This window comes from Salvelinus alpinus, chromosome 7, assembly GCF_045679555.1.
Source record: "Salvelinus alpinus chromosome 7, SLU_Salpinus.1, whole genome shotgun sequence".
NCBI lineage: Eukaryota > Metazoa > Chordata > Actinopteri > Salmoniformes > Salmonidae > Salvelinus > Salvelinus alpinus.
The window spans coordinates 15924838-15947990 of NC_092092.1; the positions used below are offsets into that span (position 1 = coordinate 15924838).

The window sequence follows — 23153 nt, forward strand, 5'->3', positions numbered from 1 at the left end:
GCTTTTTTGTTCGCAGAGTATTTAATTATCTTAAAATATAAATTCAATTTCAATATTTTCAATTTCAATCTCTGCATACAGTCACCGAAAGTCAAAGCTGCTGCGTTGTGACACGCTGGTCGGAACGAGGAAACTCGGGAATTTTCGTTAGCCTGTCGGAAATGTCCGAGTTTCCTCGTTCCGACCAGCAAGTATGAAACGATTCCTTGATTCCCGAATGGTCGTAAACATTATCTTAAAATGACGTAGGTCTGCGTGGATTGGCTGATCGAGAAGGATACAGAGAAATGATTCGTTAAAATGTTTTGTAGGCGTGTAGAAAGAGTGGGTATGCCATAGATGTCTATGTGTATGCTCGAATTGGCTCGATTCACGCATATATTATATATTTCTTTGATTTCCCCCATGAAAAACTGGAATAGATATGATTACAAAGCATAGTTGTTACGTTTAGAACTAATTTAGTTAAAAAATAACCCTTTTGCCGTGACATTGTGTATCGCAATGCCGTGACCCGGATTCGAACCGGGGTTGCTGCGGCCACAACGCAGAGTACTAACCACTATACGATCACGGCGAGCTACCAGGGCTTAAACTCATTTGGGAGATATTTCCCCAATAGAACTCGTCTGAACCGAATTTCGATGAAGACAATAACATCATATATCATGCTGATATTAAATCATGGTACAAGGATGATTTTGCCCAATGCAAACCGTACGTGCACTTTGGGGACTTCTTCTAAACGAAACCAGGCCACATGGAATAATCCACAGAATGTATTTAGGATTTGTAATTTCTGTTACTATGGCTGCAGCGGCAGTTTATGTAAAGTTACCATAGTTAGCAACACTAACAACATGAAACCGACAGGTATTCACACCACTGTCAACTACGTACTTAAAAAAATATATGCATACTGTACAACGGAAATAAAACCATGTATTTGGTGTATCATAGGCATCATAGCACTTGATGTGATTGTATTTTCTCACTAGCAATAGATTTAGCCGATAGTTGCTTTATTGAAGTTTTCATTACAATGATTGTGATACGTGGTTGTCTTAAGAATACAGAATGTCGCTCAAAAATATCAGACTTTTGATATAAGGCATGTGTTTATATGGCGGAGGAAACGCTCCAGAACATGTAGTCAATTACAGAAACAAACAAAAAAGTTTGTTCAACAAAAATGTATCATATAAAATAAAAGGGAATCAGTACACACCAGCTGATACACCTACACTATATATAGATATATATATATTATAAATCCACCAGTGTCGTTTCTTCAGAGGTGTTAGATGCAGTCCTCATATTGAGACTTGTTCTGGAGGAGATGTGCAGCTAGAAATGCAATGGGAGCATGAGGCCTGGAAGAGAAGGAAAACTAGGATTAATACAAACCAGTCATCAAATAAAAGGTTTATGGCATAAATTATCATAAATTATCATATTTATTGGAGCACGAAACAGAGACAACTGAAATGTGTTGTTTTATTTGTCAAAAATAAAATAAGAATGTGTTCTTAACTGACTTGCCTAGTTAAATAAAGGTAAAATAAAATAAATACATTTGTCCCAGCGACCAAATAAAACAATTTGTGATTTCATCAATGTGCGAATAACTAGTATTAATATAACTGGTATTAGGACATGGTATTAATATAGAAACATAGCCTTATGGGGACATGGTGTTAATATAGAAACATGGGGACATGGTATTAATATAGAAACATAGCATTATGGGACATGGTGTTCATATAGAAACATAGCCTTATGGGACATGGTGTTAATATAGAAACATAGCATTATGGGACATGGTGTTTATATAGAAACATAGCCTTATGGGACATGGTGTTTATATAGAAACATAGCATTATGGGACATGGTGTTTATATAGAAACATAGCCTTATGGGACATGGTGTTAATATAGAAACATAGCATTATGGGACATGGTGTTTATATAGAAACATAGCCTTATGGGACATGGTGTTAATATAGAAACATAGCATTATGGGACATGGTGTTAATATAGAAACATAGCATTATGGGACATGGTGTTTATATAGAAACATAGCCTCATGGGACATGGTGTTAATATAGAAACATAGCATTATGGGACATGGTGTTAATATAGAAACATAGCATTATGGGACATGGTGTTTATATAGAAACATAGCCTTATGGGACATGGTGTTAATATAGAAACATAGCATTATGGGACATGGTGTTAATATAGAAACATAGCATTATGGGACATGGTGTTAATATAGAAACATAGCCTTATGGGACATGGTGTTAATATAGAAACATAGCATTATGGGACATGGTGTTAATATAGAAACATAGCATTATGGGACATGGTGTTAATATAGAAACATAGCATTATGGGACATGGTGTTTATATAGAAACATAGCCTTATGGGACATGGTGTTTATATAGAAACATAGCCTTATGGGACATGGTGTTAATATAGAAACATAGCCTTATGGGACATGGTGTTAATATAGAAACATAGCCTTATGGGACATGGTGTTAATATAGAAACATAGCATTATGGGACATGGTGTTAATATAGAAACATAGCCTTATGGGACATGGTGTTAATATAGAAACATAGCCTTATGGGACATGGTGTTAATATAGAAACATAGCATTACTGCGGACATGGTGTTAATATAGAAACATAGCATTATGGGACATGGCTGTTAATATAGTAAACATAGCCTTATGGGACATGGTGTTAATATAGAAACATGAGCCTTATGTGGACAGTGGCTGTTAATATAGTAAACATAGCATTATGGGACATGGTGTTAATATAGAAACATAGCATGTATGGGACATGGCTGTTTATATAGAAACATAGCATTATGGGACATGGTGTTTATATAGAAACATAGCATGTATGGGACATGGCTGTTAATATAGTAAACATAGCATTATGGGACATGGTGTTAATATAGAAACATAGCATGTATGGGACATGGTGTTTATATAGAAACATAGCATTATGGGACATGGTGTTAATATAGAAACATAGCCTTATGGGACATGGTGTTAATATAGAAACATAGCATTATGGGACATGGTGTTAATAGTGGCTGTATTGTAAACACAGACCTGTTACTGCAGACTGGACCTCATGTTGTAGTGGCTGTATTGTAAACACGGACCTGTTACTGCAGACTGAACCTCATGTTGTAGTGGCTGTATTGTAAACACGGACCTGTTACTGCAGACTGAACCTCGTGTTGTAGTGGCTGTATTGTAAACACAGACCTGTTACTGCAGACTGAACCTCATGTTGTAGTGGCTGTATTGTAAACACAGACCTGTTACTGCAGACTGAACCTCGTGTTGTAGTGGCTGTATTGTAAACACAGACCTGTTACTGCAGACTGGACCTCATGTTGTAGTGGCTGTATTGTAAACACAGACCTGTTACTGCAGACTGAACCTCATGTTGTAGTGGCTGTATTGTAAACACAGACCAACATCTGTTACTGCAGACTGAACCTCATGTTGTAGTGGCTGTATTGTAAACACGGACCTGTTACTGCAGACTGAACCTCATGTTGTAGTGGCTGTATTGTAAACACAGACCTGTTACTGCAGACTGAACCTCATGTTGTAGTGGCTGTATTGTAAACACGGACCTGTTACTGCAGACTGAACCTCGTGTTGTAGTGGCTGTATTGTAAACACAGACCTGTTACTGCAGACTGAACCTCGTGTTGTAGTGGCTGTATTGTAAACACAGACCTGTTACTGCAGACTGAACCTCATGTTGTAGTGGCTGTATTGTAAACACGGACCTGTTACTGCAGACTGAACCTCGTGTTGTAGTGGCTGTATTGTAAACACAGACCTGTTACTGCAGACTGAACCTCATGTTGTAGTGGCTGTATTGTAAACACGGACCTGTTACTGCAGACTGAACCTCATGTTGTAGTGGCTGTATTGTAAACACGGACCTGTTACTGCAGACTGAACCTCATGTTGTAGTGGCTGTATTGTAAACACGGACCTGTTACTGCAGACTGAACCTCGTGTTGTAGTGGCTGTATTGTAAACACAGACCTGTTACTGCAGACTGAACCTCATGTTGTAGTGGCTGTATTGTAAACACGGACCTGTTACTGCAGACTGAACCTCGTGTTGTAGTGGCTGTATTGTAAACACGGACCTGTTACTGCAGACTGAACCTCGTGTTGTAGTGGCTGTATTGTAAACACAGACCTGTTACTGCAGACTGAACCTCGTGTTGTAGTGGCTGTATTGTAAACACAGACCTGTTACTGCAGACTGAACCTCGTGTTGTAGTGGCTTTATTGTAAACACAGACCTGTTACTGCAGACTGAACCTCGTGTTGTAGTGGCTGTATTGTAAACACAGACCTGTTACTGCAGACTGAACCTCATGTTGTAGTGGTTGTATTGTAAACACGGACCTGTTACTGCAGACTGAACCTCGTGTTGTAGTGGCTGTATTGTAAACACAGACCTGTTACTGCAGACTGAACCTCGTGTTGTAGTGGCTGTATTGTAAACACAGACCTGTTACTGCAGACTGAACCTCGTGTTGTAGTGGCTGTATTGTAAACACAGACCTGTTACTGCAGACTGAACCTCGTGTTGTAGTGGCTGTATTGTAAACACGGACCTGTTACTGCAGACTGAACCTCATGTTGTAGTGGCTGTATTGTAAACACAGACCTGTTACTGCAGACTGAACCTCATGTTGTAGTGGCTGTATTGTAAACACAGACCTGTTACTGCAGACTGAACCTCATGTTGTAGTGGCTGTATTGTAAACACGGACCTGTTACTGCAGACTGAACCTCATGTTGTAGTGGCTGTATTGTAAACACAGACCTGTTACTGCAGACTGAACCTCATGTTGTAGTGGCTGTATTGTAAACACGGACCTGTTACTGCAGACTGAACCTCATGTTGTAGTGGCTGTATTGTAAACACAGACCTGTTACTGCAGACTGAACCTCATGTTGTAGAACCAGATTTACTTTGGAAACATGACTGTCATGTACATTTTTTGCAGTGTACAATTATAACTAGGAATTCTTCAAACGGGAACCATGTACTTGGTCTGTTTCACTCTGCCAGTTTGCCTTTGAAGAACTGATGTCCTTCTAGCCTGGTCCCTGTTTATGCTGCTTTAACAACTCCTATATAGTCAATAGCAAAACAGCACAAAGATCTGGGACAAGGCTAACTTCCACTCATGCTATTTATCAAAAAATAACACTCAAACAGCAACACAGTAAGTTAAGACTTAATATATATTTATTATAGGTATTTGCAATTTTACACCCAATGTTTTTGTAAAAACGGACACCATTGTGAAAACCTTTCCGCATGAACTCCACCTCCCTCAAAAAAACTGTTCTGTAAAATAACTTCTGTTTCAAGACCTTTTTAAAGCAAAGGCACATTTGTCAATAAGTGTTCTTAAAAGGAAAGCAGAGAGAGAGAAAGGCTGGCTGGAGGCAGGCAGAGTAGACAGAGTCAGTCTTAGAAACGGCAAGGAATAGTGAGATGCCACAGCCAGCCAGTCAGCCTTCAGTAAGTACCCCACATCTCCATCACAACACAACTCTGAACCTGACTTGGAGGAGAGGAGGGACCAGGGAGCAGACAGGGGTCTAAATGGGATACGCCTGGGGTTCTGGGGAAATGAGAGGCCTGGGGTTCTGGGGAAATGAGAAGCCTGGGGTTCTGGGGAAAATGAGAGGCCTGGGGTTCTGGGGAAATGAGAGGACTGGGGTTCTGGGGAAATGAGAGGCCTGGGGAAATGAGAGGCCTGGGGTTCTGGGGAAATGAAATGAGAGGCCTGGGATTCTGGGGAAATGAGAGACCTGGGGTTCTGGGGAAATGAGAGGCCTGGGGTTCTGGGGAAATGAGAGGCCTGGGGTTCTGGGGAAATGAGAGGCCTGGGGTTCTGGGGAAATGAGAGGCCTGGGGTTCTGGGGAAATGAGAGGCCTGGGTTTCTGGGGAAATGAGAGGCCTGGGGTTCTGGGGAAATGAGAGGCCTGGGGTTCTGGGGAAATGAGAGGCCTGGGGTTCTGGTTAATGGGCTTGGTGACATGGGGAGGGGGTAGGGTTAGGGGGTTAGGGCATGGTGCTCCACCTCTCCAGTGAGTCTACACTATAAAACACCTGTCAGTCTGTCTTCAACCCCTCGCTAGCTGTGAAGACAGAGCATAAGACTAGTCTGAACCATAGAGTCAGTCTGTGTGGGTGTTCATTGGATGCAGGTTGAGGAGGAGGGTCTCTGTGGCCGGTCACACCCAGGGGCCTGCCTGGATTATAGAGGGAGGAGGAAGTCTTGTGCCCAATAGCAGTTCTCCTAACAGACCTCCCAGTCAACCACAGCCCCTCTGGAGGAGGGCCTATTCTGGGGCTTAGTAGAGGCTATTGGCTGCACCATCCACCAGTCAAAACAGGGAACCAGTAGCGTGAGAGGGGATATGTGTGAGGTGAAGTCTGCGTAGCACCCCACACGCCCACATCTATTGGTCCCTGGAGCTGGGAAGCTGTGTCAGTGGACTGTGATTGGTCCTCGTCATACGAACACCTTGGCGAGGGCGTCTGCCCCAGCGGAGGCGATGTAGGCCTTAGAAGGGTGGAAGGCCACGTCATGGATAGACTCATCATTCTTCTTCCTGTGAGCTGTAAACTCCTGGATACACGTCTTAGTTTCCAGGTTCCACAGACGAATAGAGCAGTCATGACCTGAGGGAGGAGAGGAGAGAGGGATTAGGGAGGGGAAAATTATCAAAAAGGAGAGCAGGAAGAAGGGAGAGGAAAGTGAACAGTAGGTGGGCGACAAGGCAGTTCACATAAAGTATACAGCTCTGGTGTCCCCCAGGGCTCAGGTCTAGGCCCTCTCCTGTTTCATAACGTGTACAGCTCTGGTGTCCCCCAGGGCTCAGTTCTGGGCCCTCTCCTGTTCTGGTGTCCCCCAGGGCTCAGTTCTGGGCCCTCTCCTGTTTAATAAAGTGTACAGCTCTGGTGTCCCCCAGGGCTCAGTTCTGGGCCCTTCCTGTTCTGGTGTCCCCCGGGCTCAGTTCTGGGCCCTCTCCTGTTCTGGTGTCCCCCAGGGCTCAGTTCTGGGCCCTCTCCTGTTTTATAAAGGGTACAGCTCTGGTGTCCCCCAGGGCTCAGTTCTGGGCCCTCTCCTGTTCTGGTGTCCCCCAGGGCTCAGTTCTGGGCCCTCTCCTGTTTTATAAAGTGTACAGCTCTGGTGTCCCCCAGGGCTCAGTTCTGGGCCCTCTCCTGTTCTGGTGTCCCCCTGGGCTCAGTTCCAGGCCCTCTCCTGTTCTGGTGTCCCCCAGGGCTCAGTTCTGGGCCCTCTCCTGTTTTATAAAGGGTACAGCTCTGGTGTCCCCCAGGGCTCAGTTCTGGGCCCTCTCCTGTTCTGATGTCCCCCAGGGCTCAGTTCTGGGCCCTCTCCTGTTTTATAAAGTGTACAGCTCTGGTGTCCCCCAGGGCTCAGTTCTGGGCCCTCTCCTGTTCTGGTGTCCCCCAGGGCTCAGTTCTGGGCCCTCTCCTGTTTTATAAAGTGTACAGCTCTGGTGTCCCCCAGGGCTCAGTTCTAGGCCCTCTCCTGTTTTATAAAGTCTGTCATATCATCACGTGCAGAATGACAAGGTATATATCTAGCTGAGTATGTTAGAAATCATTGTTATGGAGAGTTACTTACTGCCAGACATCAGATAGAGCCCGTTGGGGTCGACAGCTAGACTGGTAACAGCATCCAGGTGGGCCACCATTGAGTGGATCAGCTTCCCTGAAGAGTTCAATTGGACAACATTTGTTCATTTAATGTTTCTGCTTTCCGTGTGAAGGTTAAGCTTTCTTTGAGTGCAGTAATTAAAATGTGAATTCATTCCGCTTTTAAAAGCATCTATAAAATAAACTGCAGTCAGAAACCAAACGGTCAGGGTGAGGTAAAACCTGGAAGACCGAGAGATTCCACTTTCAGATTGAAGGACTGATGGAGGACCATGAAGTCATTTAGTTCTGTGAGGAAGACACCGTTGGAGTGAAAAACTCATAGAACTGTCAAAATGTCTGTTACCCGTGTTGTTGTCGTAGAACTTGATGTGTTTGTCCTCCTCAGCGGTGATGGTGATGGGGAGGGTGGGGTGACTCAGCACCTTGTTAATCTGACAGGGGGTACCTGGGGAGAGGAGAGATACATTTTTAGGACGTTGGTTCATATCTGGCTCCAAGGACCATGCACATTAATAACACACCTTATTAGCCGTAAAGGCCTCCAAAACTGGCTTCAAATAGCTTCCTTTACTTTTTAACAAATACTTTTTAACTCCCTCCCTCCCACCCATCTTCCTGCTCCCCTCCCCACCTCCTCCCTCCCTATCTCCCCTCCCTATCTCCCTCCCTCTCACCGCTCTTCCTGCTCCCCTCCCTCCAGACCTACCCGTCTCTGCAGCAGACTCCAGGCTGAGCACCAGTTGCTGTGTCTCCATGTTGAAGAGGCCAATCTGACCGCTGGTGAACGATGTCACCATGTGGGCGGGGTCACTGCAGACCACGTCCACTGATGAGGGCACGCCAAACTCTGAAGCAGCGAACCATAGTTGTTGATTTCACCACACAATTTGAACATGATAAACGTACAACACAAATGAATCAGCGTAGGATTCTGTTGACATGAATGAAGAGTACCTTTACTGTGGAAGGTGGCCAGGGCAGGCTTGGTACTGGAGGCGTCCCACAGCCTGACGGTGCCGTCTCCAGAGCAAGACAGGAGTCTCTGATGAACACTACTGTACACCAGGCCCCACACTGAGTCAGTATGACCACACAGCGCCCCACGCAGGACAGACGGCTCTATTACACACAGGGAGGAGGACATGTTAGAGAGACAGACAGATGGAAAAACAGACAGAGAACAGAGAGGGAGAGAGAGGGGGCAGTGTGAACAGACAGACACACAGACAGAAAGACACACAGAGACAGAGACAAAGACAGACACAGAGACAAAGACAGACACAGAGACAAACACAGACACAGCCAGACAGACAGCCAGAGCACAGCGAGAGCGAGAGACAGAAATAACAGAGAGAGAGAGACAGACAAACAGCCAGCCCTCTGTTCTTACCGTATGAATCGTATGGGTCGAGGTTAGGGTTAGGTTCTTACCGTGTGAATCGTATGGGTCGAGGTTAGGGTTAGGTTCTTACCGTATGAATCGTATGGGTCGAGGTTAGGGTTAGGTTCTTACCGTATGAATCGTATGGGTCGAGGTTAGGGTTAGGTTCTTACCGTATGAATCGTATGGGTCGAGGTTAGGGTTAGGTTCTTACCGTATGAATCGTATGGGTCGAGGTTAGGGTTAGGTTCTTACCGTGTGAATCGTATGGGTCGAGGTTAGGGTTAGGTTCTTACCGTATGAATCGTATGGGTCGAGGTTAGGGTTAGGTTCTTACCGTATGAATCGTATGGGTCGAGGTTAGGGTTAGGTTCTTACCGTGTGAATCGTATGGGTCGAGGTTAGGGTTAGGTTCTTACCGTATGAATCGTATGGGTCGAGGTTAGGGTTAGGTTCTTACCGTATGAATCGTATGGGTCGAGGTTAGGGTTAGGTTCTTACCGTGTGAATCGTATGGGTCGAGGTTAGGGTTAGGTTCTTACCGTATGAATCGTATGGGTCGAGGTTAGGGTTAGGTTCTTACCGTATGAATCGTATGGGTCGAGGTTAGGGTTAGGTTCTTACCGTGTGAATCGTATGGGTCGAGGTTAGGGTTAGGTTCTTACCGTATGAATCGTATGGGTCGAGGTTAGGGTTAGGTTCTTACCGTGTGAATCGTATGGGTCGAGGTTAGGGTTAGGTTCTTACCGTATGAATCGTATGGGTCGAGGTTAGGGTTAGGTTCTTACCGTGTGAATCGTATGGGTCGAGGTTAGGGTTAGGTTCTTACCGTATGAATCGTATGGGTCGAGGTTAGGGTTAGGTTCTTACCGTGTGAATCGTATGGGTCGAGGTTAGGGTTAGGTTCTTACCGTATGAATCGTATGGGTCGAGGTTAGGGTTAGGTTCTTACCGTGTGAATCGTATGGGTCGAGGTTAGGGTTAGGTTCTTACCGTATGAATCGTATGGGTCGAGGTTAGGGTTAGGTTCTTACCGTGTGAATCGTATGGGTCGAGGTTAGGGTTAGGTTCTTACCGTATGAATCGTATGGGTCGAGGTTAGGGTTAGGTTCTTACCGTGTGAATCGTATGGGTCGAGGTTAGGGTTAGGTTCTTACCGTATGAATCGTATGGGTCGAGGTTAGGGTTAGGTGTGTTCCAGCTCTGAATGGTCCCGTCCAGCCCTCCACTGAAACACTGCTCTCCTGTACTGCTCATCACAACACACAGCACTGCACCCTGGTGGGCCCTGAACGTGTACATGGGCTCCACATCTACAGAGGCACTCCTGGAGATAAAGACCGAGACAAATAAAGACTTACACAGTTTAAATCTTTCTACACAATCTGGACTGTATTAAAAAGGTAACATAGATGTCTTGTGAGAGACATCGGTCTCACCACGTTTGGAGTCAATTCCATTCCCATTCAGTAAATTCAGGAAGGAAACTGACATTCCAATTCTCCCCCCTGGCGAGAGCAATGTCTCCATGTCTTTAGTAAAGTAGACACTGCGTTGGTTAGGGTTAACATTGTAGTACTATTAGACAGAGAGAGTCAGTCTTACTTCTTGCCGGAGGCAGTCTTCTGCAGGTGCCACATCTTCAGCGTGTGGTCCTCTGAGGCGGTGACCAGAACCGGTTCTACGGGGTGGAACGCCAGACCTCGGATCCCGTCAAAGTGGCTCCGTAGGGTAAACTTGGGGTTCCACGTCCTCCTCAGGGCATCCTTGTTGTTGGACATCTGAGGAGGGGAAACACCATGGATTATGGGTAGATAAAGTCTAAGTAAACTGCAGTACAGTACATTTCCCAGGACCGCTGTAGTACTGTACATCCCCCAGGACAGCAGCAGGGCTGTAGTACTGTACATCCCCCAGGACAGCAGCAGGGCTGTAGTACTGTACATCCCCCAGGACAGCAGCAGGGCTGTAGTACTGTACATCCCCCAGGACAGCAGCAGGGCTGTAGTACTGTACATCCCCCAGGACAGCAGCAGGGCTGTAGTACTGTACATCCCCCAGGACAGCAGCAGGGCTGTAGTACTGTACATCCCCTAGGACAGCAGCAGGGCTGTAGTACTGTACATCCCCCAGGACCGCTGTAGTACTGTACATCCCCCAGGACAGCAGCAGGGCTGTAGTACTCTACATCCCCCAGGACAGCAGCAGGGCTGTAGTTCTGTAAGAGGACTATAATACTAACCCTAACCTGAACGCATATTCATTGAGGAAGGTATTGAGTGGACAAAAGACACAGATTGTGTTCTTGGCTAGTGGAGAGTGCAGATTAGTATTTAGGGTACCCAAGAGATTCTACTCATGTCGTAGGCCAGACTAACAGCCTCATTAGCTATGCTGAATCCAGCCAGCTCTCCCAGTCCCTGCTCAGCCCTCCCTCTGCTGTCTTCCTCCTCCCACAGAGGTATATGGATACTTACATCATAGGCCAGACTATCAGCCTCATTAGACACAGTGAGACCAGCCAGCTCTCCAAGTCCCAGTGCAGCCTCCATGTTCACATCAGGACCCAGGATAAAGGCCGTCCCAGAGGAAGGAGGGACCGGCAACACCTCCACTGGAAGAGAAATAGAGACAGTCAATTAATCAACCAATACCCTGCAGGACACTCAAGATGTTTACACTGCGCAAATACATGGTACAATTTAACACCTAGTTTAGACTGGCCCTGGGTCCAACACCTAGTATAGACTGGCCCTGGGTCCAACACCTAGTATAGACTGGCCCTGGGTCCAACACCTAGTATAGACTGGCCCTGGGTCCAACAACTAGTATAGACTGGCCCTGGGTCCAACACCTAGTATAGACTGGCTCTGGGTCCAACACCTAGTATAGACTGGCCCTGGGTCCAACACCTAGTATAGACTGTCTCTGGGTCCAACACCTAGTATAGACTAGCCCTGGGTCCAACACCTAGTATAGACTGGCCCTGGGTCCAACACCTAGTATAGACTGGCCCTGGGTCCAACACCTAGTATAGACTAGCCCTGGGTCCAACACCTAGTATAGACTGGCCCTGGGTCCAACACCTAGTATAGACTGGCCCTGGGTCCAACACCTAGTATAGACTGTCTCTGGGTCCAACACCTAGTATAGACTGGCCCTGGGTCCAACACCTAGTATAGACTGGCCCTGGGTCCAACACCTAGTATAGACTGGCCCTGGGTCCAACACCTAGTATAGACTGGCCCTGGGTCCAACACCTAGTATAGACTGGCCCTGGGTCCAACACCTAGTATAGACTGGCCCTGGGTCCAACACCTAGTTTAGACTGGCCCTGGGTCCAACACCTAGTTTAGACTGGCCCTGGGTCCAACACCTAGTATAGACTGGCCCTGGGTCCAACACCTAGTATAGACTGGCCCTGGGTCCAACACCTAGTATAGACTGGCTCTGGGTCCAACACCTAGTATAGACTAGCCCTGGGTCCAACACCTAGTATAGACTGGCCCTGGGTCCAACACCTAGTATAGACTGGCCCTGGGTCCAACACCTAGTTTAGACTGGCCCTGGGTCCAACACCTAGTATAGACTGGCCCTGGGTCCAACACCTAGTATAGACTAGCCCTGGGTCCAACACCTAGTTTAGACTAGCTCTGGGTCCAACACCTAGTATAGACTGGCCCTGGGTCCAACACCTAGTTTAGACTGGCTCTGGGTCCAACACCTAGTATAGACTGGCCCTGGGTCCAACACCTAGTATAGACTAGCCCTGGGTCCAACAAAGGCAAGGACAGAGGAACAGTACCTTTGTCAAAATTCAAGATGTGCACTGGGCAAATTTGTGACGTGTTTCAGGAAACTAGGCGTATGTCGCGGGTCACTACCTCACAGGAGAGACGTTGGAACATAAACTTTATTTTTGAGGGTAGAAATGTCTTCTCGAACATGTGAACATTCATGTGCCTTAATAACAACTGTGTATGTCATCTGTAAATACTAATACAATGGTTAAATAAGGAGCATAGTTGGTTTAGCCACAGAAAAATACAGCTACCTTCTCACTTAGCCATGATTGGCTGAGATAATGTGTGGGCTGGACATGCCGAGACATGAGTTCGGATTGGTCTGCCATACTGCACGCGTCTGTCTATTTGAGCTGGTCAGTGTGTGTAGGTAATCCTGTCTAACGCAGCTTTTAAACATATATATCAATATATCACGTAGTAGAACTGCATCAGTGTTGCTCTCCACTTTCTGGAGGACCGAGTTTTGAAATCAGTGGAATTAGAGTCTGATAGATAAAGAGATGGAGAAAACCCCTGTCTCTGGATTACATCTTCAAACTAAAGGCAACAATGGCATCCAACAGGAGACGCGTCCAACCATGAATGATGTATATAAGATAGTCTAGCGAGCTACATTTTCAGATATTACTCGTTTCTAATTTTGACAGAAAGATCCATTTGCTTGGCTAGCTATAGCCTAATGTTAGCTAGCTATAGCCTAATGTTAGCTAGCTATAGCCTAATGTTAGCTAGTGTCATGACACTAGCCCGTACAGTGAATTGGCTAGCAGAGATGTGAACAACCCCCCCTGTCCTGTTAGGAGGGGAGGGGGGCAGTTTAACATCTAAAACCCCACGTCATAAATTCCCATAAAGAGACTCTCCCTGGCCATGAGGTATGGAGAGAGAGTTTCACAGTAAGACAAAGGGATTCTCCCGCCCAATTCTACTCCATCCCAGAATTTGAGAACTGAACAATATTCCTATTTTGGAGAATGTGTAAACGGTCGGTGGAGAAGCCAGCTACGACCCGGTCCGTTTTGTTTCATGTTTGTGACCATGAGAGACAATACAGCCATATTACCCTAACTCTATTTATACAGGTGCCTCAGTTATGAGGTTTGCATCTAATTATTGTATAAAATGAATGAGTAAAGATGAAACTATTGGCGAAATGATGTAATGTGATGTTAACCTTCTAAATGAGAGAATAGTTTTCATAAGTAAAATATGTTCACTCAGTGGCCACGCCCACGTGAATAGGCATTGGTTGGAAATGATGAACCAACCCCTTTTCTACATTTCTATAAAGAGCCCCCGTGACTCAATTCATGTCGGACAAAGCAAACCTCAGCGTGAGCTGTGGTGGCGAATAGTTGAATAGCCACTCTACATAACGAAAAGTCACTCAAGTTCCCAATCCTGTGAGGATTTTGTCCTCACGTTTAAAAGGGCTAATTCTAATGTCAACCATACAGGCCAGGAAACGTTTTTGAGCTTGCTTGAACTCTGAACAATTGATGACTCAAGAAGTGAGTCCTAGATGACGGCCTAACAGACTGGAGCTGGAAAGGTAGCAAATCTAGTACGACAACACTGACCGACGTGGACCAATCTCCAGAGTGAGATGACCCTCTCAGACCACGTGACCCGGAAGATTCCACAAAGGACAAACCAGAGCCTCACATAACCAGCTTCACGTAAATACAATGCATTGCTTTTCCGAATGAGCGATCGTTAGTGGCATATGTATTTATGTGAGAATAGCTTCCCAGGTCCGATAGAGACCAATGTCCCTTAGTCTTCCTTCCAAAACCCCCTTCTCTTCTCTCTGAATCTATCGTGTTATAACCAAACTGTTTTTGTTTAGTCCACTAGGGACGGTATTTACTGTATAATGTTATTATGTATTGTATATTCTGTAATTGTTTAATTAGTTTGTAAATAAATCATTGAGCCAGTTGGTGTATGGATGATTCATAGTAAAGGCTGGGTTCGTGCAGATAACCAACAATTTACGACGTTCAGATGAGAATGACGAAGGTAATAATAATTGATTAATTAATAGAAGACTAATTGATCAGATATTAAAATATCTGAAGAGTTATATTGGGAAAAACTATGTAATCTGAACATTTTCCTTGGTGCCCCAACTTCCTAGTTAATTACATTTACATGACTAGTTTAGTCACGTAATAATAATTACAGAGAATTGATTTGATAAAATAACAGTCTTCACCTTTAATGATACTAAAGACACGACACTAGCTAACGTTGAACCTGGTTGGTTAGTTACCTGCAGATTCATGCAGGGTAGTAACATCATGAGTTGGGATTATGGTTCATTGTTTACCTAGCTACATGTCTTAACAAAAGACTCCACTATGCAAGTAACCATTTCGAGTGCGTTCGTAAATTCAGTCTGACCATCTACTCCGATTTCAGAGCCCTCTCATCTGAGTGTGCCAGAGAGAGCAGAATAACTACAGAATTTACAAACGCTCAACACCCGTTGAATATGGCCGGTGTCAGTAAACTCATCAGCCAGAGCGTCCAGTGCACTCAACGCTAAACGCTCTGAACTTGGAACGGACAATCTGACAGCACAGTTACAGTCACCAACGCTCTGGATAACAAAGCAGCCTAAGCGAGTAATGTTCAGTGAGCTGTTCTCTCTCACTTAGATGTCTGGAAGTAGCTAGCAGTTAGCTTAGGTGCTTGACAGCTGTTAGTACATTCAGATCCACCATTAAAGAGATGGCTGGGGCTAAGGCTTAAGAGGGTGTGAACGATACTGAATGGGTGGAGACAAAGAGGGGCTCTCCAATAGTAGTACCAAAACATTGAAAGACGGTTTTCTCAAAAGGGAGTTTACAAGTTTATCAACTTTCAAAGCAGAATTACTTTCCCCATTGTTCCTCAAATGTAGTGTATGATATACCATGTTGAAGCTCTGAGTCTCTACTTTAATCCAATGTAAAAAACTGAAATTCAAATGTTGCTACACAAGACCGATTTGAGCCGGTCACATATATGGTATAACAGAGACCGGGACAAAGACAGGGTCAGTACCTTCATCAGCGTGGTTGTCCTGGTGGTGTTCATTGAGCCTGGGTGCGTTGGAGCGGGACTGGGAAGTAGAGGAGGCTTCTCTGGGATTCATGTCCTCCTGGTCCCTCAGGTTGGCCAACATGTCCTGGAGCTTAGACCGGTTCGGTCCTGAGGGAGGGCAGACAGATAGGGGGGGGGGGGGGGACGACAATATAATGTTGGCACAACCTATAAAGTCAGAGGCTGTGTCCCAAATGGCAGCCCTATGTGACCTGGTGAAAAGAAGTGCACTATAAAGGGAACCGGGTGCCATTTAGATCTACCTGTCCATCTACCTGTAAATCTACATCTACCTGTCCATCTACCTGTCCATCTACATCTACCTGTCCATCTACCTGTCCATCTACCTGCACATCTACCTGTCCATCTACCTGTCCATCTACCTGCACATCTACCTGCACATCTACCTGTCCATCTACCTGCACATCTACCTGCACATCTACCTGCACATCTACCTGCACATCTACCTGTCCAATTACCTGTCCATCTACCTGTCCATCTACCTGAACATCTACCTGTCCATCTACCTGTCCATCTACCTGTCCATCTACATCTACCTGTACATCTACCTGTACGTCTACCTGTCCGTCTACCTGTACATCTACCTGTCCATCTACCTGTCCAGCTACCTGTCCATCTACCTGTCCATCTACCTGTCCATCTACATCTACCTGTATGTCTACCTGTCCGTCTACCTGTCCGTCTACCTGTCCATCTACATCTACCTGTACGTCTACCTGCACGTCTACCTGCCCGTCTACCTGCCCGTCTACCTGCCCGTCTACCTGCCCGTCTACCTGTCCATCTACCTGTCCATCTACCTGTCCATCTACCTGTCCATCTACCTGTCCATCTACATCTACCTGTACATCTACCTGTCCATCTACCTGTCCATCTACAACTACCTGTACGTCTACCTGTACATCTACCTGTCCGTCTACCTGTCCACCTACCTGTACATCTACCTGTCCACCTACCTGTACATATCTACCTGTCCATCTACATCTACCTGTCCATCTACCTGTCCATCTACCTGTCCACCTACCTGTACATATCTACCTGTCTATCTACCTGTCCATCTACCTGTACATCTACCTGTACATCTACCTGTACATCCACCTGTACATCTACCTGTCCATCTACCTGTCCATCTACCTGTCCACCTACCTGTACATATATACCTGTCCATCTACCTGTACAAATCTACCTGTCTATCTACCTGTACATCTACATCTACCTGTCCATCTACCTGTACATCTACCTGTACATATATACCTGTCTATCTACCTGTACAAATCTACCTGTACATCTACCTGTACATCTACCTGTACATCTACATCTACCTGTCCATCTACCTGTACATATATACCTGTCTATCTACCTGTACATCTACCTGTCCATCTACATCTACCTGTACATCTACCTGAACATCTACATCTACCTGTCCATCTACATCTACCTGTCCATCTACCTGTCCATCTACCTGTCCATCTACCTGTACATATATACCTGTCTATCTACCTGTACATCTACATCTACATGTACCTGTCCATCTACCTGTACATCTACCTGTACATATCTACCTGTCCATCTACCTGTCCATCTACCTGTCCACCTACCTGTACATATATACCTGTCTATCTACCTGTCCACCTACCTGTACATATCTACCTGTCTATCTACCTGTACATCTACCTGTACATCTACCTGTACTTCTACCTGTACATCTACCTGTCCATCTACCTGTCCATCTACCTGTACATCTACCTGTACATCTACCTGTACATCTACCTGTACATCTACCTGTCCATATACCTGTCTATCTACCTGTACATCTACCTGTACATCTACCTGTACATCTACCTGTACATCTACCTGTCCATCTACCTGTACATCTACCTGTACATATCTACCTGTCCATCTACCTGTCCACCTACCTGTACATATATACCTGTCTATCTACCTGTACATCTACCTGTACATCTACCTGTACATCTACATCTACATCTACCTGTACATCTACCTGTCCATCTACCTGTACATCTACATCTACATCTACCTGTACATCTACCTGTCCATCTACCTGTACATCTACCTGTCCACCTACCTGTACATATCTACCTGTCCATCTACCTGTACATCTACCTGTACATCTACCTGTACCCCTACCTGTACATCTACATCTACCTGTACATCTACCTGTACATCTACCTGTCCATCTACCTGTCCATCTACCTGTCCATCTACCTGTCCATCTACCTGTCCATCTACCTGTCCCCTCCCCCCGAACACACTTCCTGAAGACTCACCACCCCACACATCAAAAAATGAACAAAATAGAGTTTCACAAAAAAAAAAAGTGCAAGAAAGATTTTGGTAAGAAAAGAATGTCGACAGGCTGTAGTTGAAAATGATCAGAGGATGAATGTGGACAGAATCACGTCAAACGGAGAGAGGACAAAGACTGATACTAAAGTAGGAAAATGGGACTGAGCATCGGTCTTGTTTTTGTATCATGACATCAACTTAAATAGTCTCGTCTTTCAAGGTTGTGTTGTTTATGCCCTTCCGTCACTTCTATGTCTGTTGAGTGCAATATGATTCAGTCAGGGATTGATTCCTTGTCTTCTATAAGACTCTACTAGAAGATGGGTATGTTGAGTGCAATATGATTCAGTCAGAGTTTGATTCCTTGTCTTCTATAAGACTCTACTAGAAGATGGGTATGTTGAGTGCAATATGATTCAGTCAGGGATTGATTCCTTGTCTTCTATAAGACTCTACTAGAAGATGGGTATGTTGAGTGCAATATGATTCAGTCAGAGTTTGATTCCTTGTCTTCTATAAGACTCTACTAGAAGATGGGTATGTTGAGTGCAATATGATTCAGTCAGAGTTTGATTCCTTGTCTTCTATAAGACTCTACTAGAAGATGGGTATGTTGAGTGCAATATGATTCAGTCAGGGTTTGATTTCTTGCAGACTAACTCCAATAGAGGTTCTGTAGACTAGATATTACTGACTGAAATAAGACAATGATAATATACATGGGGAATGATACACTACAGTGTAGAAATGAATATCTAAACTAGAGACAGAACAGAATGGAGCACTGAAGGAAATAAATGACAAAATAACAGACACACAGACAAACGTTTACACAGAGTCAGAGTTGAGGACAGAGCTATGTTATTAAGGGAGTTGAAGACAGAGAGTTGAAGACAGAGCTATGTTATTAAGGGAGTTGAAGACAAAGAGTTGAAGACAGAGCTGTGTTATTAAGGGAGTTGAAGACAGAGCTATGTTATTAAGGGAGTTGAAGACAGAGCTATGTTATTAAGGGAGTTGAAGACAGAGCTATGTTATTAAGGGAGTTGAAGACAGAGCTATGTTATTAAGGGAGTTGAAGACAGAGCTGTTATTAAGGGAGTTGAAGACAGAGAGTTGAAGACAGAGAGTTGAAGACAGAGCTGTTATTAAGGGAGTTGAAGACAGAGCTATGTTATTAAGGGAGTTGAAGACAGAGAGTTGAAGACAGAGCTATGTTATTAAGGGAGTTGAAGACAGAGCTGTGTTATTAAGGGAGTTGAAGACAGAGCTATGTTATTAAGAGAGTTGAAGACAGAGAGTTGAAGACAGAGCTATGTTATTAAGGGAGTTGAAGACAGAGAGTTGAAGACAGAGCTATGTTATTAAGGGAGTTGAAGACAGAGCTGTTATTAAGGGAGTTGAAGACAGAGCTGTTATTAAGGGAGTTGAAGACAGAGAGTTGAAGACAGAGCTATGTTATTAAGGGAGTTGAAGACAGAGCTATGTTATTAAGGGAGTTGAAGACATAGAGTTGAAGACAGAGCTATGTTATTAAGGGAGTTGAAGACAGAGCTATGTTATTAAGGGAGTTGAAGACAGAGCTGTTATTAAGGGAGTTGAAGACAGAGAGTTGAAGACAGAGCTATGTTATTAAGGGAGTTGAAGACAGAGCTATGTTATTAAGGGAGTTGAAGACAGAGCTATGTTATTAAGGGAGTTGAAGACAGAGCTATGTTATTAAGGGAGTTGAAGACAGAGCTATGTTATTAAGGGAGTTGAAGACAGAGCTATGTTATTAAGGGAGATGAAGACAGAGCTGTTATTAAGGGAGTTGAAGACAGAGAGTTGAAGACAGAGCTATGTTATTAAGGGAGTTGAAGACAGAGCTGTTATTAAGGGAGTTGAAGACAGAGCTGTTATTAAGGAAGTTGAAGACAGAGAGTTGAAGACAGAGCTATGTTATTAAGGGAGTTGAAGACAGAGCTATGTTATTAAGGGAGTTGAAGACAGAGCTATGTTATTAAGGGAGTTGAAGACAGAGCTATGTTATTAAGGGAGTTGAAGACAGAGCTGTTATTAAGGGAGTTGAAGACAGAGCTGTTATTAAGGGAGTTGAAGACAGAGAGTTGAAGACAGAGCTGTGTTATTAAGGGAGTTGAAGACAGAGCTATGTTATTAAGAGAGTTGAAGACAGAGAGTTGAAGACAGAGCTATGTTATTAAGGGAGTTGAAGACAGAGAGTTGAAGACAGAGCTATGTTATTAAGGGAGTTGAAGACAGAGCTATGTTATTAAGGGAGTTGAAGACAGAGCTATGTTATTAAGGGAGTTGAAGACAGAGCTGTGTTATTAAGGGAGTTGAAGACAGAGCTATGTTATTAAGGGAGTTGAAGACAGAGCTGTGCTATTAAGAGAGTTGAAGACAGAGAGTTGAAGACAGAGCTATGTTATTAAGGGAGTTGAAGACAGAGCTGTGTTATTAAGGGAGTTGAAGACAGAGAGTTGAAGACAGAGCTATGTTATTAAGGGAGTTGAAGACAGAGCTGTGTTATTAAGGGAGTTGAAGACAGAGCTGTGTTATTAAGGGAGTTGAAGACAGAAAGTTGAAGACAGAGCTATGTTATTAAGGGAGTTGAAGACAGAGCTATGTTATTAAGGGAGTTGAAGACAGAGCTATGTTATTAAGGGAGTTGAAGACAGAGAGTTGAAGACAGAGCTATGTTATTAAGGGAGTTGAAGACAGAGCTATGTTATTAAGGGAGTTGAAGACAGAGCTATGTTATTAATGGAGTTGAAGACAGAGCTGTTATTAAGGGAGTTGAAGACAGAGCTATGTTATTAAGGGAGTTGAAGACAGAGCTATGTTATTAAGGGAGTTGAAGACAGAGCTGTTATTAAGGGAGTTGAAGACAGAGAGTTGAAGACAGAGCTATGTTATTAAGGGAGTTGAAGACAGAGCTGTGTTATTAAGGGAGTTGAAGACAGAGCTATGTTATTAAGAGAGTTGAAGACAGAGCTATGTTATTAAGGGAGTTGAAGACAGAGAGTTGAAGACAGAGCTATGTTATTAAGGGAGTTGAAGACAGAGCTGTGTTATTAAGGGAGTTGAAGACAGAGCTATGTTATTAAGGGAGTTGAAGACAGAGCTATGTTATTAAGGGAGTTGAAGACAGAGCTGTTATTAAGGGAGTTGAAGACAGAGAGTTGAAGACAGAGCTATGTTATTAAGGGAGTTGAAGACAGAGCTGTGTTATTAAGGGAGTTGAAGACAGAGCTATGTTATTAAGAGAGTTGAAGACAGAGAGTTGAAGACAGAGCTATGTTATTAAGGGAGTTGAAGACAGAGCTGTTATTAAGGGAGTTGAAGACAGAGCTGTTATTAAGGGAGTTGAAGACAGAGCTATGTTATTAAGGGAGTTGAGGACAGAGCTGTTATTAAGGGAGTTGAAGACAGAGCTATGTTATTAAGGGAGTTGAAGACAGAGCTATGTTATTAAGGGAGTTGAAGACAGAGAGTTGAAGACAGAGCTATGTTATTAAGGGAGTTGAAGACAGAGCTATGTTATTAAGGGAGTTGAAGACAGAGCTATGTTATTAAGGGAGTTGAAGACAGAGCTATGTTATTAAGGGAGTTGAAGACAGAGAGTTGAAGACAGAGCTATGTTATTAAGGGAGTTGAAGACAGAGCTATGTTATTAAGGGAGTTGAAGACAGAGAGTTGAAGACAGAGCTATGTTATTAAGGGAGTTGAAGACAGAGCTATGTTATTAAGGGAGTTGAAGACAGAGCTGTTATTAAGGGAGTTGAAGACAGAGATTTGAAGACAGAGCTATGTTATTAAGGGAGTTGAAGACAGAGCTATGTTATTAAGGGAGTTGAAGACAGAGCTATGTTATTAAGGGAGTTGAAGACAGAGCTGTGTTATTAAGGGAGTTGAAGACAGAGCTGTTATTAAGGGAGTTGAAGACAGAGCTGTTATTAAGGGAGTTGAAGACAGAGAGTTGAAGACAGAGCTATGTTATTAAGGGAGTTGAAGACAGAGCTGTTATTAAGGGAGTTGAAGACAGAGCTGTTATTAAGGGAGTTGAAGACAGAGAGTTGAAGACAGAGCTATGTTATTAAGGGAGTTGAAGACAGAGAGTTGAAGACAGAGCTATGTTATTAAGGGAGTTGAAGACAGAGCTATGTTATTAAGGGAGTTGAAGACAGAGCTATGTTATTAAGGGAGTTGAAGACAGAGCTGTTATTAAGGGAGTTGAAGACAGAGAGTTGAAGACAGAGCTATGTTATTAAGGGAGTTGAAGACAGAGCTGTGTTATTAAGGGAGTTGAAGACAGAGCTATGTTATTAAGAGAGTTGAAGACAGAGAGTTGAAGACAGAGCTATGTTATTAAGGGAGTTGAAGACAGAGCTATGTTATTAAGGGAGTTGAAGACAGAGCTGTTATTAAGGGAGTTGAAGACAGAGCTATGTTATTAAGGGAGTTGAAGACAGAGCTATGTTATTAAGGGAGTTGAAGACAGAGCTATGTTATTAAGGGAGTTGAAGACAGAGCTGTGCTATTAAGAGAGTTGAAGACAGAGAGTTGAAGACAGAGCTATGTTATTAAGGGAGTTGAAGACAGAGCTGTGTTATTAAGGGAGTTGAAGACAGAGAGTTGAAGACAGAGCTATGTTATTAAGGGAGTTGAAGACAGAGCTATGTTATTAAGGGAGTTGAAGACAGAGAGTTGAAGACAGAGCTATGTTATTAAGGGAGTTGAAGACAGAGCTATGTTATTAAGGGAGTTGAAGACAGAGC

The 23153-nt window shown here is 44.1% G+C and overlaps 1 protein-coding gene and 1 non-coding gene across 5 annotated transcripts in view; both read right to left on the reverse strand.

Moving 5' to 3' along the window:
- Positions 1-505: 505 nt before the first annotated feature.
- On the reverse strand, positions 506-577 carry trnah-gug (transfer RNA histidin (anticodon GUG)). Its single transcript has one exon. It is a non-coding gene; the product is annotated as a tRNA-His (tRNA).
- Positions 578-5294: 4717 nt separating this feature from the next.
- LOC139580513 (striatin-like) overlaps positions 5295-23153 on the reverse strand; it is a 128703-nt gene continuing 110844 nt past the window's right edge. For 3 of the 4 annotated variants that reach the window (XM_071409278.1, XM_071409276.1, XM_071409275.1), the window contains 9 exons: positions 16006-16152; positions 11626-11762; positions 10754-10929; positions 10306-10475; positions 8722-8886; positions 8474-8614; positions 8111-8212; positions 7733-7819; positions 5295-6762 (listed from right to left, as the gene is read on the reverse strand). In XM_071409278.1, the coding sequence (XP_071265379.1) occupies positions 6593-6762; positions 7733-7819; positions 8111-8212; positions 8474-8614; positions 8722-8886; positions 10306-10475; positions 10754-10929; positions 11626-11762; positions 16006-16152 (1295 nt within the window). In that variant the 3' untranslated portion in view covers positions 5295-6592. The remainder of the gene's footprint in view (positions 6763-7732; positions 7820-8110; positions 8213-8473; positions 8615-8721; positions 8887-10305; positions 10476-10753; positions 10930-11625; positions 11763-16005; positions 16153-23153) is intronic. The other variant, XR_011676055.1, reaches the window with a different exon arrangement.